Genomic DNA, 14,520 nt, shown 5'->3' with positions numbered 1-14,520 from the left:
CAGAGAAGTAGAAGATCTCATACGCTCTAACTGTTAGTCTCAATTGTTGGCAGCGGTCAAAGAAGTGGATGTGTCAATTGATGCATTTACAGTGAATGTAATGTTGGGAGTTGTCACAATGGGTAGATTTTTAAAAAAGTTGACTATTTACAAAAGCAACTCAATCCAGACTAGTTTTCACATGAAAGTTTAAATGGCGTTTCTATCTTAACTTCTTATGGCTGAGATCGCCTTGACAACAGCCAGTGAAAGTGCATGGACAAATTCAAACAGAAATCAATGAAAAATTCCTCAAACATACAAGTATTTTACACCATTTTAAAGATAAACTTGTTGTTAATCTCACCAGTGTCCAATTTCAAAAAGGCTTTACGACGAAAGCACACTGATTATGTTAGGTCAGTACCTAGTCACAGAAAAACAGCCATTTTTCCAGCCAGAGAGAGAAGTCACAAAAAGCATAAATAGAGATAAAATGATTCACTAACAGTTGATGATCTTCAGATGACACTCATAGGACTTCATGTTACACAATACATGTATGTTTTGTTCGATTAAGTTCATATTTATATCCAAAAATCTTAGTTTACATTGGCACGTTATGTTCAGTAATGTTTTGCCTCCAAAACATCCGGTGATTTTGCAGAGAGCCACATCAATTTACAGAAATACTCATAAACATTGATAAAAAATACAAGTTATTTACATGGAACTTTAGATAAACTTCTCAATGCAACCGCTGTGTCAGATTTTTTTTAAACTTTATGGAAAAAGCACACCATGCAATAATCTGAGTACGGCGCTCAGACACAAAAACAAGCCATACAGGTACCCGCTATGTTGTGGAGTCAAAAGAAGTCAGAAATAGCATTATAAATATTAACTTACCTTTGATGATCATCAGAATGCACTCACAGGAATCCCAGTTCCACAATAAATGTTTGTTTTGTTCGATAAAGTCTATAATTTATGTCCAAATACCTCCTTTTTGTTTGCGCGTTTAGTAGACAAATCCAAACTCAGGAGGTGCAGGCAAGTCCAGGTGAAAGTTCAGACGCAAAGTCATATTACAGTTCGTAGAAACATGTCAAACGAAGTATAGCATCAATCTTTAGGATGTTTTTATCATACATTTTTCAACCGGAGAATTCCTTTTTCTGTAGAAATGCAATGGAACGCAGCTAACTCACAGGAGTGCACGAGACTGAGCTTGTGGCACTCTGCCAGACCCCTGACTCAAACAGCCCTCATTCCCCTGCACAGTAAAAGCATCAAACAAGGTTCTAAAGACTGTTGACATCTAGTGGAAGCCTTAGGAAGTGCAATATGACCCCATAGACACTGTATATTCGATAGGCAATGACTTGAAAAACTACAAACCTCAGATTTCCCACATCCTGGTTGGATTTTTTTCTCAGGTTTTTGCCTGCCATATGAGTTTTGTTACACTCACAGACATAATTCAAACAGTTTTAGAAACTTCAGAGTGTTTTCTATCCAAATATACTAATTATATGCATATCTCAGTTTCTGGGCCTGAGTACCAGACAGTTTACTCTGGGCACCTTATTCATCCAAGCTACTCAATACTGCCCCCAGCCATAAGAAGTTAAACGGTGTAAGAGGAGTTGAGTACTAAATAATAACTATAAGAAGTATGTCGAAGCTATAAAGTGGGGACATTTGCTTCACAAGCCCCATTAATAATAAAAGATAACAATACCAACATAAGTGGTAGTGAGCTAGCAGTGACCATGGGATGACTAACACCAATACCAAGGTGTAAGAAGGGGCCTCCATTGTGGGGGGCAGCGCTCTTGGAGCTGACGTCTATTGGCCAGCTGGGTACGAATCGTTATCAGAGGGGAGGATTGGCTGACTGTGTCAAAATAGTTGGGAGAAATTTGGTCAGACTAAACTTTTCCTTAATAGATTTCCCCTCGAATCAGAAAGATTTTCCTTCTTGAATGTGCACACTCCTGCATATGCACACCAGCTATATTACCAGATGGATACTTTGCGAAGCTCTCCAAGAAAAAGGTAAAAGATAGTGGTTGACATAATCAAAGCACCTTGTATGGAAACTACTGTGCTCTGATGGAATGTATGGTTACGGTGCAGAAGCTAGGCAAACGAGGTCGTGAAACAAAGGCTGCTAACCCATGCAGAAAATGGATGAACATCAGCCCTAAGAAATCTGCACAGAGATGGGAGCCACTCAAAGGGCAGCATGGAGTTTCCTACTGCACTACACAGATGTCAAGAAGAGAAGCATCTTCTGGAGTCGAGCTCAAGAGGCATTGTCAGAGCAAAGGGATGAAATTAAGGGTAACATAAATGTGAGTGTAGCAGGATTGAAGTCAAATTAAAGCAAAGAAATTAAGTTGGGCTGAGCTGGCTGCATAAATCATGATGACGACAACCTTTCAAGAACCAAGCCTCTAATCTCCAATTCATTGAAAATACACTTTAGTTCTCAGATTCCTTAGAAAGTCAATAAAAGAGAGGAAACAGAGCAATAGTTTGTTGGAGTAAGATGCCATTGTAAATATATATATATATAAATAAAAACGTTTTTTTTAAACTGACAAATAGCACCACCTCTTGGTGAACATTTTAAATGACAGTGATCATGAGCATATACTAATCTTGTTCAGTTAGTAAAGAATGACAAGTTCAGACAAACTGTACTTTCAAAACAAGCTAGTCCTACCTACCTATCTATATGACATCTTCTAGGTCACCTTTTCAAAGTATAGCACTGACTGTACTGGTGAATTTAGCTGACTGCTGTTATGGTGACAGACCAGAGAGTTAGCAAACAACAAAATTATGGATTAAATATTTTATGATTAATAAAAAGTTAAAATGTATCCATATGTCTTGGATAGGCTCTCCTTCAGTATAATATGAAAACAGTTTCCCAGCATCCTTTCTTGCCAATTATTACAAATCACTGTGAAGGAATTTTCAGAAGAAGCTTTTCCCCAGTCCTGCTGTGTGTGGATGTCAGAGTTTAAATTATAAACCATCTACACTCTTACAGCGCTCCGTATTCTTTTAGAAACTTTATTTATCTTTATCTCTTTTTAACTTCTCTCACGCCTTTGAACCTCAGGACAGCGTATCCATCTTGTGAAATATGTGTATACAGACATACAAACAGCTTGGTAGTGTGACATTGTGCATGAAGATTAATTACGTTGCCATTACACTCCATGTACATGAGTGACACTGACCTTTAACCATCAGAGTAGAGTCTAAGCTGGTGGGGGGGGGGGGGGGGGGGGGGGGGCTACTAAGTTATGGAACTGTTTTAAGACGGTCATACCAAAGATCATTTAGCTATTTGATATTTTAAGACCCCTTGAAGTAGAAGAGAATATATAAAAAAAAAAGTTGCATGACATTTTTGGGGGCCTTAATGCTATTAGCCCATACAAACGCATTGAATAACAGATTCACTACATGGAACAGAGATACCCCCTAAAATAGGAAGTTAGTTTTGAAGTGGTTGTACTATATTTGAGCGATGCAAGAAAGATCAGGGAAAAATGTTTTAACACCATTTTTGGCATTAAACAGTTTCCATATAAACTTCCATACATTTTTTCAACTGGTACTGAGGGACCTTCAGATAGTTTGTAGGGCAAACCGTTCTGACGCTAGACGATTTTGTGAGAAGACCGATTTTTGGGATGTCTCATGAACTGACAAACACAGCTCTAGCTCTGTCACCGCAGATGCGGCGGATTTTTTTAATGGAGATTTTTGTATTATGCTAAGTAAAACAACAAAGCAGATACAATTCAAACTAAATATTTTATTATATCACATTTACATAATATTTGTACAACACTAACCAGGTTTCCATCCAACCTTTTTGTGAGTAAAGTACAGGTCTGAATTTTGTTTGTTGCCATGACAGGCCTGATGGAAAAAGAAAATTGTAATTAAAAAAAAATATTTTGCGAGAAATATCAGTGGAAATGCATTTATGAGCGAATACTGGTAAAGTTTACTTCGATATGATTATTTTGAGTCACACAATGATATGTGCGGTTATCCCACTACAACTAGTCGGGAAAGCATGCAGTTTATTAGTCTACAGATTAAGTCATGACTTCACAGGGAGGTGAAAGTGCATGGCGATGAGCTTGATGCTTGTCTGCCGTTAAACAAATAAAAATTCTCGCTCTTTTGTTTATAATAATCTCATCATTTAAGCCATACGTGCACTGAAGGACACGTGACAATACAAGACTGGGCACACTCGGTATACAACGCAACATTTTTTGTGAGAACCATCATTAGAGTTAAATGCGATAGAAACACATTTCACTTTTATATTTGGGAATTTAACCGCATAAGGTATTTTTATGTGCACTGTCATCACGCACAGCAATTGCAACAAGTCAATTTGATGGAAACATCTCGTGGGAAAATGCACATTGTTCTAATGCCGATTTTAGAATACTCGCATGAAAGTCTGTCGCCAAATTGGATGGAAACCTAGCTATAGTCGGACAAATAAACAGCTTTACAGACTGAATATTCTCTCTGGTACAGTATACAGCAGCCATCTTCATTTGGGTTAAGAGGGTATTTTCTGCTCTCTTAAGGTAGTAAGGACTGCAGGGGTAAGGTTTGGGGCAGGAAGGAAGAGCCAGTGTGTGCTCTGAGGGGGCAAAGGTCTACTTTTTGGCGGCCTGGAGGCGCTCGCTCACATTCTCCCAGTTGATGACATTCCAGATTGCTTTGACGTAGTCGGGTCGGACATTCTTGTACTGTAGATAGTAGGCGTGCTCCCACACATCAATACCCAGCAGGGGGACCAGACCTGGGGAGAAGAAAATAAGTAAAATCATTCAACAGTAACTTAACTAGGCACTTCAGAAAGTGTTCATACCCTTTGACTTATTCCACATTTTGTAGTGTTACAGACTGAATTAATACAAACCAGTTTATCACCCATCTACACACAACAGTGAAATCATGCAAATGTATTGAAAATGAAAAACAAAATAATTGACTGAGTACCAGTCAAAAGTTGACACACCTACTCATTCAAGGGTTAATTATTTTGACTTTTTTCTACACTGTAGAGTAGTGAAGACATCAACATTGTGAAATAACATATGGAATCATGTAGTAACCCCAAAAGGTGTTAAAAATAAATTTTATATTTCAGATTCTTCAAAAGTAGCCACCCTTGCCTTGATAGCTTTGCACACTCTTGGCATTCTCTCAACCAGCTTCACCTGGAATGTTTTTCCAACAGTCATGAAGGAGTTCCCACATATGCTGAGCACTTGATGGCTGCTTTTTCTTCGCTCTGCAGTCCAACTCATCCCAAACTATCTCAATTGGGTTGAGATCGGGTGATTGTGGAGGCCAGGTCATCTGATGTAGCACTCTATCACTCTCCTTGGTCAAATAGCCCTTACACAGCTTGGAGGTGTCATTGTCCAGTTGAAAAACAAATGATAGTGGGACAAAGCGCAAACCATCAAACCTCCTCTGTGCTTCACGGTGGGAACCGCACATGCGGAGATCATCCATTCACCTACTTGGCGTCTCACAAAGACATGGCGGTTGGAACCAAAATCTGAAATTTGGAGAGACCAAAGGACAGATTTCCACCGGTCTAATGTCCATTGCTTGTGTTTCTTGGCCCAAGCAAGTCTCTTCTTGGGCCAAGAATTGGTGTCCTTAAGTAGTGGTTTCTTTGCAGCAATTCGACCATGAAGGCCTGATTCACACAGTCTCCTCTGAACAGTTGATGTTGAGATGTGTATGTTACTTGAACTCTGAAGCATTTATTTGGACTGCAATTTCTGAGGCTGATAACTCTAATGAACGTACCCTCTGCAGCAGAGGTAACTGCGTCTTCCTTGCCTGGGACGGTCCTGATGAGAGCCAGTATTATAGCGCTTGATGGTTTTCGCGACTGCACTTCATGAAACGTTCAGCTCTTAAAATTTTCCGGATTGACTGACATTCATGTCTTAAAGTAATGGACTGTCGTTTCTCTTTGCTTATTTGAGCTGTTCTTGCCATAATATGGACTTAGCCCTATTTGTTAAAATCCACCACCCCTACCTTGTCACAACAACTGATTGGCTCAAACGCATTAGGGAAAGAAATTCCACAAATTAACAAGGCACACCTGTTAATGGAAATGCATTCCATGAGACTACCTCATGCAGTTCGTTGAGAGAATGCCAAGAGTGTGCAAAGCTGTCAATGCAAAGGGTGGCTACTTTGAAGAATCTCAAATATATTTTGATTCGTTTAACACTTTTACTAGTTAACACATATGGAATCATGTATTATTTCATAGTTTGATGTCTTCACTATTTATTAAGTATTCACACCCCCGAGTCAATACTTTGTAGAAGCGATTACAGCTGTGAGTCTTTCTGGCTAAGTCTCTAAGAGCTTTCCACACCTGGATTGTGCAACATTTGCACATTATTCTTTTCAAAGTTCTTCAAGCTCTGTAAAATTAGTTGTTGATCATTTCTAAACAACCATTTTCAGGTCTTGCCATAGATTTAAGTAGATATGAGTAAAAACTAACTCAGCCACTCAGGAACATTCAATGTCTTTTTGGTAAGCAACTCCAGTGTAGATTTGGCCTTGTTTTAGGATATATTCCTGCTGAAAGGTGAACTAATTTCCCAGTGTCTGGTGGGAAGCAGACAACCAGGTTTTCCTCTAGAATTTTTACTTTGCTTATATCTATATTCCATAAAAAATGTTACCATGAAAAAGTCCCCAGTCCTTAACAATTACAAGCATACCCATAACATTATGCAGCCGCTACTATGCTTGAAAATACGGAGAGTGGTACTCAGTATTTAGGGAAAAAATTTAATAATCCTTTAGTGCATTGTTGCAAACAGGATGCATGTTTTGAAATATTTTTTATTCTGTAGAGGCTTCCTTTTCACTCTATCAATTAGGTTAGTATTGTGAAGTAACTAGAATGTTGATCATCTTCAGTTCTCCAATCACAGCCATTAAACCATGTAACTGTTTTAAAGTCACTATTGGCATCATGGTGAAATCCCTGAGCGGTTTCCTTCCTCTCCGGCTTCTGAGTTAGGAAGGATGCCTGTATCTTTGTCGTGACTGGGTGTATTGATACACCATCCAAAGTGTAATTAATATGCTCAAAGGGATATTAAATGTCTGCTTTTATTTTTAAAACCCATCTACCAATAGGTACCCTTCTTTGCCAGGCATTGGAAAGCCTCCCTGGTCTTCGTGGTTGAATCGGTTTAAAATTCACTGCTCAACTGAGGGCACTTACAGTCAGCCAGAGACACACACAGACATAAGAGAGATAGAGAGAAAGAGAGAGAGAGACATACACACACAGTTGAATTCGGAAGTTTACATACACTTAGGTTGGAATCATTAAAACTCGTTTTCAACCACGCCACAAATTTCTTGTTAACAAACTATAGTTTTGGCAAGTCGGTTAGGACATCTACTTTGTGCATGACACAAGTAATTTTTCCAACAATTGTTTACAGACAGATTATTTCACTGTATCACAATTCCAGTGGGTCAGAAGTTTACATGCTCCAAGTTGACTGTGTCGCAAATTGGTCTTCCAAATGGACAATGACCCCACGCATACTTACTAAGTTGTGGCAAAATGGCTTAAGGAAAACAAAGTCAAGGTATTGGAGTGGCCATCACAAAGCCCTCACCTCAATCCTATAGAAGTTTTGAAGGCAGAACTGAAAAAGCATGTGCGAGCACAGAAGCATACAATCCTGACTCAGTTACACCAGCTTTGTCAGGAGGAATGGGCCAAAATTCACCCAACTTATTGTGGGACGCTTGTGGAAGGCTACACAAAACATTTGATCCAAGTTACACAATTTAAATGTATTTGGCTAAGGTGTATGTAAACTTCTGACTTCAACTGTATGTGTGAGGTACAGAGAAGGTAGTCATTCCAAAATCATGTTAAACATTATTACTGCACACAGTGAGTCCAAGCTATTTATGTGACTTAATAAGTACATTTTTTGGCCTGAACTTATTTAGGCTGAATACTTATTGACTCATGACATTTCAGCTTTTAATGTTTAGTTAATTTGTAAACATTTCTCAAAACATTATGCCACTGACATTACGGAGCATTGTGTGTAGACCAGTGACAAAAACATCTCGATTTAAGGTCTGAATTTAAAATGGATTAGCACAACAAAATGTAGAAAAAGTCAAGGGGTGTGAATACTTTCTGAAGGCACTGTATGTTAGGGATGCACGATATCGGTGAACATAGAGACGGACGATATTAGCTAAAAATGCCAACCTCGGTATCGGCCCGATGTCTAGTTTAACGCCGATGTTAAAAACCGATGTCAAAGCGGTACACGTTTAACACAGCATTCCTAACCTAGCCCACAATGTCTGCTGTGTGGATCAAGCAGTCGATAAGTCGAGCAGTCATTTCAAAGAGTAAAAAAATTTCAGCAAAACAACTCAAAGGTGAAAACCATTAAAGCCAAGACAATGGAATTCATTGCCCTTGACAATCAACCATTCTCTGTCGTGGGTGCTGTTGGCTTTTGCCGACTGGTCAGGCAGCAGTACACACTACCAAGTGCGCTATTGCCCAACCCGAGTTCCACAGTAATAGCATCACTGCTTTTAGCTTCACGACATACATACTATGGAACGCCGTCTGGGTCTTCGCGTGTCAAAAAAGATACATTAGCACTGTCAAAGCTGTACATAAAAAGTCTGCAAACAAGCAAACACCGGCCAGGAATGATGCATGTACAATACCGCGTTGGTTAGAAAGCAAAATTTGTTCGACCGCAACTTCTGGGGTAGCACCAATTACAAATAGCCTGAAAACAATGACCAGTAAAAAGAGTGGTCATTCATTATTCTTAGCAATGATTTAGGAATCCTTGTGAGTAAGTATAAGCTAGGTTGCCACTTGCTGTTCTCCTGTTGAAATTGAACTTCAGTTCATGAAAATAAATAGCTAGCCAGCTACTTAACCCTGTTGCCTAAAGCTGATGTTCTAAGCAGCCAGCTTGCTTCATCTGGCTAATGAGGCTCGACGGACTGGGTTATGTGTTGTGAAGCTAGCCACAATAAGGATTAGGCACAAGTTGAATTTGCAGTTTGTCTTCAAAATAAAATGTCATTGACAGTGATGCAAATTAATACGAATAGTAGAATTATACCATACTTTTATTTTGAAGGCTAACCAAAGTCCACTATTGTGGCCAATCCTTATTGTGGCTAGCTTCACATAGATGGGTCCCACCAGCATTAATCAAAAAATAACTTTTTTTAAATAAGGGTTATTTTAGATGACACCTAGATTATGTTGTTTTTCTATGTTTTTTGGGAAGAACATTGTTTGCATCCATGAGCTAGCTATCTTTATGACCATCTGTTCCACAATAACATCAGTCTAGTTAGGAAATTAATTGCAATCTAACAAATGAACGCATATGCTTACCACATTTTTAGTTTTAGCATTCAAAAATGTGTTTTGAATGCACGAGAACTTCACCAGCATCATAGCACACATATCAATGAATCATTGTGACATATGAAATACGAGTGAGTGTAATCAATGTGTAATAACTACGTAACAAATGTATGAACACGTTAAATTCAGACGTGCAGTCATATTCAGGTCTTGATTGGTCAAATAGTGTTTGACACGTCAAAGTGTTATTCTACGTGTATCTTTTTTTGACACGTAAAGACCCAAACGGCGTTCCATAGAAATCCTGGTTGAGAATGAAACGACTGAACAACAAAACAGCACAGCAAGTAAGTGAAAGAAATAGGTTTTGATTATGTTTTACTGGTAATGGGAACATAGGTAAATGCCAACAAAATAACTTTCTGGTCAGTGTGGTGTGTGTGACCTTTATTTAACTAGCCACGTCAGTTAAGAACAAACTCTTATTTACAATGTCGGCCCAATTGGGACTCCAATCACGGCCAGATGTGATACAGCCTGGATTCGAACCAGGGACTGTAGTGACACCTCTTGCACTGAGATGCAGTGCCTTAGACCGCTGCGTCCATGTGTGTGTTAACTATTTAACGGTACTAGAATGCTTAAAAGGCCGCAGAAATGTTAAATATCGGTATCGGGTTTTTTGGCAAGGAAAATATCAGATACCGATATCGGCCAAAAATGTAATATAGGTGAATCACTACTGTATGTCACTCACTGGCACTGTACCCTTGTTAGAGCCCCACACAGACATGAACAAGATAACATATAACAATACTGGGACATAGCCAGTAGCCACTGACCTGTGGTTCCCTGCAGTGGGTCTTGATTAGGGCAGGCTGTGATACGGAGCTTCCCGCTCTCCTTGTCGAAGCCCAGCCAGCCCCAGCCTGAGCCCTGGACCGCCACAGTGGCGGCAGACATCTTGTCCTTCAATGCCTGGAAGGAGCCAAAGTCACGGTTGATGGCCGCTGCCAGCTCACCTGTGACAGGATGGACAAACAAAGAATGATCAGAATTACATACAAGTTTCCAATGGGTTGACCATAAGAACAATTTAGCAAATTCAGGAGAGAGTCTGAATTGAAAATGCAAGTGGAAGATATATGCCATAGTTGCTACTTTCCCACAAATTGTATAAACCCGTGATAGTTGCAAATTATAATATACAACAACGTGTGAAGAATAGTTAGTGAAAGATTAGGGGAAAGAAGTTTCTCAAACTGCTACTTCAAACTCCCAATTGTGCTGCTCACCATGTAGTCTTGAGAGGCCTTCTAAATCTGTAAGTCTGGAGAACTTCAGTATTGGATTTTACATTTTAAATGGGCACAGTGGCTGTTAACACTTGGATTTGATTGGCTCTGCATACATCTGGCATTTCCCCTCAGGAGAGGCATGTCCTATTGGTTACGTCCACGTCTCTTTTCTTACCGGGTCGGAATTTTTTTTGTATCCTATGCTGCATTATTTTTGGGATCTTATGCTAGCTAGCTTGATGCAAGTCAGAAAAAAAATCTTAAATACCACCTCTGTTCGGAGCTCTACCGACACAAAATATTGGATTGGTTTGTGGCAACGAGTCACTAGTTTTCATCTAGCTTCTTCCTACCAAAAACTACCTCAGCCTTTTGAACAACGCGAGAGAAGCCTGTTGTCCGAGGCTACTCACCCTGTGGTTCTCCACTGCCATTTGGGGAGAGGTTTGTCCAGAAGATGGTGTGGTTGATGTGGCCTCCTCCATTAAACCTCAGAGCAGGCTGGAGAGAAACCTGTGCTGTCACATCACCTGAAATACATCACATGTACAAATGCAGGTAAAGGATTGGCTACACACTACAAGTGCAAATACAGGACAGGTATGCATTTATGGCTCAATTAAATGTTCAAAAGGGAACCTCATCCAGGAACTACACAATCCCTAATATCATCACTTTTTGTAAATCACTCAGGTCTTAAGCAGCAGGCTTTCCTCTCACCTTTGGCCAGTGCCTCCAGGTACTTCTCCTCTGTGACGTTGAGGTTGTTAACGTAGGTGGCGTGGTGCTTGCTGTGGTGGAGCTGCATGATCTCTGCGTTGATGTGGGGCTCCAGGGCTCCATAGTCATAGGTCAGGTCAGGGAGCGAGTGCTTCCATCTGGCTGCCACCGTGCCCAGGACAGGGCTCACGGTGGCAGCACACCTAAAACCACCAGGAAATAGAGATATGTTAATGTCATGTCATTCCCGTCCGTGGGAAATGTTATCAAGCATAAGCAGTAAAACTGTTTTCAGCTCAACCCGTAATGGTTGCTGCAAGCCAGCTTCCATTTAGAAGCAGCTCATGGCCCCAGCTGACAGCCTGGGAAGAGGTTGGATTAGTTAGGGAGAGTTCACACAAGGTCAAATTGTCTCTGATTTAGAGTCTTGCACAATTGACCGGAATTTCTGGGGGGGGGGGGGGGGGGGGGTCTACCGTATCATTCACAACATAGCATCATTTGTCTAAGATTAACAAGCTACTTGTGTTGAGAATAGATAGCAACTTGCTCTAGTCCTGGCAGATGAGAAAAAGAACGTTAGCTATAGTATGTTATGAAGTTCAGAAGTTGCCTGTTGCGGCCTGAGCAAGGTGTTGAGTTGTCAAGTCAAGGGGGCAAGGCCTGACTCATGATGCTGTCTATTACAAACAAGGCAATAAACACAAGTGTCAAAATAATGCCAGGGTATATACAGTGGGGAGAACAAGTATTTGATACACTGCCGATTTTGCAGGTTTTCCTACTTACAAAGCATGTAGAGGTCTGTGATTTTTATCATAGGTACACTTCAACTGTGAGAGACAGAATCTAAAACAAAAATCCAGAAAATCACATTGTATGATTTTTAAGTAATTCATTTGCATTTTATTGCATGACATAAGTATTTGATACATCAGAAAAGCAGAACTTAATATTTGGTACAGAAACCTTTGTTTGCAATTACAGAGATCATACGTTTCCTGTAGTTCTTGACCAGGTTTGCACACACTGCAGCGATTTTGGCCCACTCCTCCATACAGACCTTCTCCAGATCCTTCACGTTTCGGGGCTGTCGCTGGGCAATACGGACTTTCAGCTCCCTCCAAAGATGATCTATTGGGTTCAGGTCTGGAGACTGGCGAGGCCACTCCAGGACCTTGAGATGCTTCTTACAGAGCCACTCCTTAGTTGCCCTGGCTGTGTGTTTCGGGTCATTGTCATGCTGAAAGACCCAGCCACGGCCCATCTTCAATGCTCTTACTGAGGGAAGGAGGTTGTTGGCCAAGATCTCGCGATACATGGCCCCACCCATCCTCCCCTCAATACGGTGCAGTCGTCCTGTACCCTTTGCAGAAAAGCATCCCCAAAGAATGATGTTTCCACCTCCATGCTTCACGGTTGGGATGGTGTTCTTGGGGTTGTACTCATCCTTCTTCTTCCTCCAAACACGGCGAGTGGAGTTTAGACCAAAAAGCTCTATTTTTGTCTTATCAGACCACATGACCTTCTCCCATTCCTCCTCTGGATCATCCAGATGGTCATTGGCAAACTTCAGACGGGCCTGGACATGCGCTGGCTTGAGCAGGGGGACCTTGCGTGCGCTGCAGGATTTTAATCCATGACGGCGTAGTGTGTTATTAATGGTTTTCTTTGAGACTATGGTCCCAGCTCTCTTCAGGTCATTGACCAAGTCCTGCCATGTAGTTCTGGGCTGATCCCTCACCTTCCTCATGATCATTGATGCCCCAAGAGGTGAGATCTTGCATGGAGCCCCAGGCCGAGGGTGATTCACCGTCATCTTGAACTTCTTCCATTTTCTAATAATTGCGCCAACAGTTGTTGCCTTCTCACCAAGCTGCTTGCCTATTGTCCTGTAGCCCATCTCAGCCTTGTGCAGGTCTACAATTTAACCCTGATGTCCTTACACAGCTCTCTGGTCTTGGCCATTGTGGAGAGGTTGGAGTCTGTTTGATTGAGTGTGTGGACAGGTGTCTTTTATACAGGTAAAAAGTTCAAACAGGTGCAGTTAATACAGGTAATGAGTGGAGAACAGGAGGGCTTCTTAAAGAAAAACTAACAGGTCTGTGAGAGCTGGAATTCTTACTGGTTGGTAGGTGATCAAATACTTATGTCATGCAATAAAATGCAAATGAATTATTTAAAAATCATACAATGTGATTTTCTGGATTTTTGTTTTAGATTCCGTCTCACAGTTGAAGTGTACCTATGATAAATTACAGACCTCTACATGCTTTGTAAGTAGGAAAACCTGCAAAATCGGCAGTGTATCAAATACTTGTTCTGCCCACTGTAGCTAATATTGACAACTTTTATGCATACTTGTTGGCCGACCACATGCACAAGTAAGACCATTTCTGCTTACCAACTTGTTAAAACGGTTTGTTAAACGAAGATATTACTGTCAGTAATTTCTGAATTGCCAGTAACACGCTGGGTAATGCTTTTCGTTATATTGGAGTAGCTAACGTTACCTAACTAGCTAGCTACTAGTAACTATTAAAAGGTAACTACTAACACAAGCTAGCTAAACAGCTATAACTAACAATCCTCATGTAAAACTAACAACGTAACAATAGCAACATTCGTCTGTTATCGCCCTTCATCTTGTATACATCATGGCTTGTTACCGAATGGATAACTTCATTGCATTTTGTAGTTTTACCTGCGCACTTGACCCACTCTGCTTAGCATGCTCATGTTTCTTCTCACCGTTCAGAATAGAAGTAGAACTGCCCTTGAAATTCAACATCACTGTTAGAAGATACCATATCAGTACGTGGGGGTGGCATCGGATACGTATTTATTTATACACACACATTTTACTACAAACCGTATACAAGGCAAACATTATTTGTACTGTATACTTACGATAACGTTTAGTGCAAAGGGGAATAGCTACGTTGTGCCGAATAAAAACATTTCGAGCGTTAGAACACCTCCCCACCATTATATATCATAGTTCCACCCATCCCATTTGCTTCC

General features: G+C 40.5%; 1 protein-coding gene across 1 annotated transcript; it reads right to left on the bottom strand.

Annotated features, from left to right (window-relative positions):
- Positions 1-3,803: 3,803 nt before the first annotated feature.
- On the bottom strand, positions 3,804-14,291 carry LOC129817173 (superoxide dismutase [Mn], mitochondrial). The gene is made up of 5 exons (XM_055872155.1): positions 14,201-14,291; positions 11,497-11,699; positions 11,190-11,306; positions 10,321-10,500; positions 3,804-4,840 (listed from the first exon to the last, which is right to left on the bottom strand). The coding sequence occupies exons 1-5, from the start codon at positions 14,233-14,235 to the stop codon at positions 4,695-4,697; spliced, it is 681 nt and encodes a 226-aa protein (XP_055728130.1). The 5' UTR covers positions 14,236-14,291; the 3' UTR covers positions 3,804-4,694.
- Between the last annotated feature and the right edge of the window lie 229 nt (positions 14,292-14,520).

The sequence above is a fragment of the Salvelinus fontinalis genome, chromosome 20 (assembly GCF_029448725.1).
Source record: "Salvelinus fontinalis isolate EN_2023a chromosome 20, ASM2944872v1, whole genome shotgun sequence".
In the NCBI taxonomy this organism is placed as follows: Eukaryota; Metazoa; Chordata; class Actinopteri; order Salmoniformes; family Salmonidae; genus Salvelinus; species Salvelinus fontinalis.
Note: the sequence above shows the minus strand (reverse complement) of the source record. Positions and strands in the feature narration are given on the sequence as shown.

Excerpts from the sequence above, each read along its gene's own strand:
- LOC129817173 (XM_055872155.1), bottom strand. The coding sequence starts at position 14,235 with ATGAGCATGCTAAGCAGAGTGGGTCAAGTGCGCAG. Across the intron at positions 11,700-14,200 it reads AGAGTGGGTCAAGTGCGCAG|GTGTGCTGCCACCGTGAGCC; the intron begins GTAAAACTACAA and ends TGGTGGTTTTAG. Across the intron at positions 10,501-11,189 it reads TGGCAGTGGAGAACCACAGG|GTGAGCTGGCAGCGGCCATC; the intron begins GTGAGTAGCCTC and ends ATCCTGTCACAG.